Genomic DNA, 820 nt, shown 5'->3' with positions numbered 1-820 from the left:
GGAGAATTCCCACTCATTCATTCACCCACACTCCCTCCCTCCTACTCGAAGTACGCGCTTAGCACCTGCAGGGAAGGTCCGGTCATAACTTATGCTTGTTTCTTTTTTTCTTCTCAATTCCCATTTTCTATTGTACTTGTAGCGCAACGGAGGGTAAATTCTCGAGTAGGAATACTAAAAGTTATGAGCCAGGTTGCGTGAGCACGGCTAGACTAGCCTATATATACGATACGATATACGATACGATGCGGTGCAATACGAACAGGAACACCACAATCGCTAGGGCCAAACATATCCACCCAATCACCGTAGGTATACGATATGATGATAATCGGAACCTAACTGTTATCCTCCACTAATCCAATCCAACCTCACAAATGACTGCCCATTATAAATACTAGTTTTATCGCCAAGTTAGACCAGGAACGAATCCGCACACGCGCAGGCACACACTGCTCACAAGGTGCAACCAATTTCATCCCAAACCAACCAACCAACAACCAACCAACCAACCAACCAAGAACTAAATAACGAAGGAAGAAAGAGAAATGCCATAATTCCATTCCCCGGATCGCTATGCGTTACAAAAAGAGAGCTCGGTTTGCTGGTGCTGGTGCCGTGCCGTACCCCAGACTCAAAGAACCACCCCCAGTTCACACGGCTCCCCCTTGTTGTCTCTGCGTCTGAGTGCAAGGAACCTGAAACGTCACCGGAAGGCGAGGCAGGCTATGAATGATACACTAACGTCGCGTATACCAATACCTCCATGCTACAGCTCCCAAAGCGGTCGATGCGATTACAGCCCTTCCGCAAAGAGTGA

General features: G+C 47.8%; 1 protein-coding gene; it reads right to left on the bottom strand.

Moving 5' to 3' along the window:
• Positions 1-315: 315 nt before the first annotated feature.
• GSTUM_00002251001 (uncharacterized protein) overlaps positions 316-820 on the bottom strand; it is a gene marked incomplete at its 5' end in the record, with an annotated part of 2,448 nt that continues 1,943 nt past the window's right edge. The window contains one exon of the mRNA XM_002836018.2: positions 316-820. This exon is cut by the window's right edge and continues 719 nt beyond it. Coding sequence (XP_002836064.1) covers positions 741-820 — 80 coding nt within the window. The 3' untranslated portion in view covers positions 316-740.

This window comes from Tuber melanosporum (assembly GCF_000151645.1).
Source record: "Tuber melanosporum whole genome shotgun sequence assembly, scaffold_124, strain Mel28".
NCBI lineage: Eukaryota > Fungi > Ascomycota > Pezizomycetes > Pezizales > Tuberaceae > Tuber > Tuber melanosporum.
This window is presented reverse-complemented; position numbering and strand designations above follow the sequence as displayed.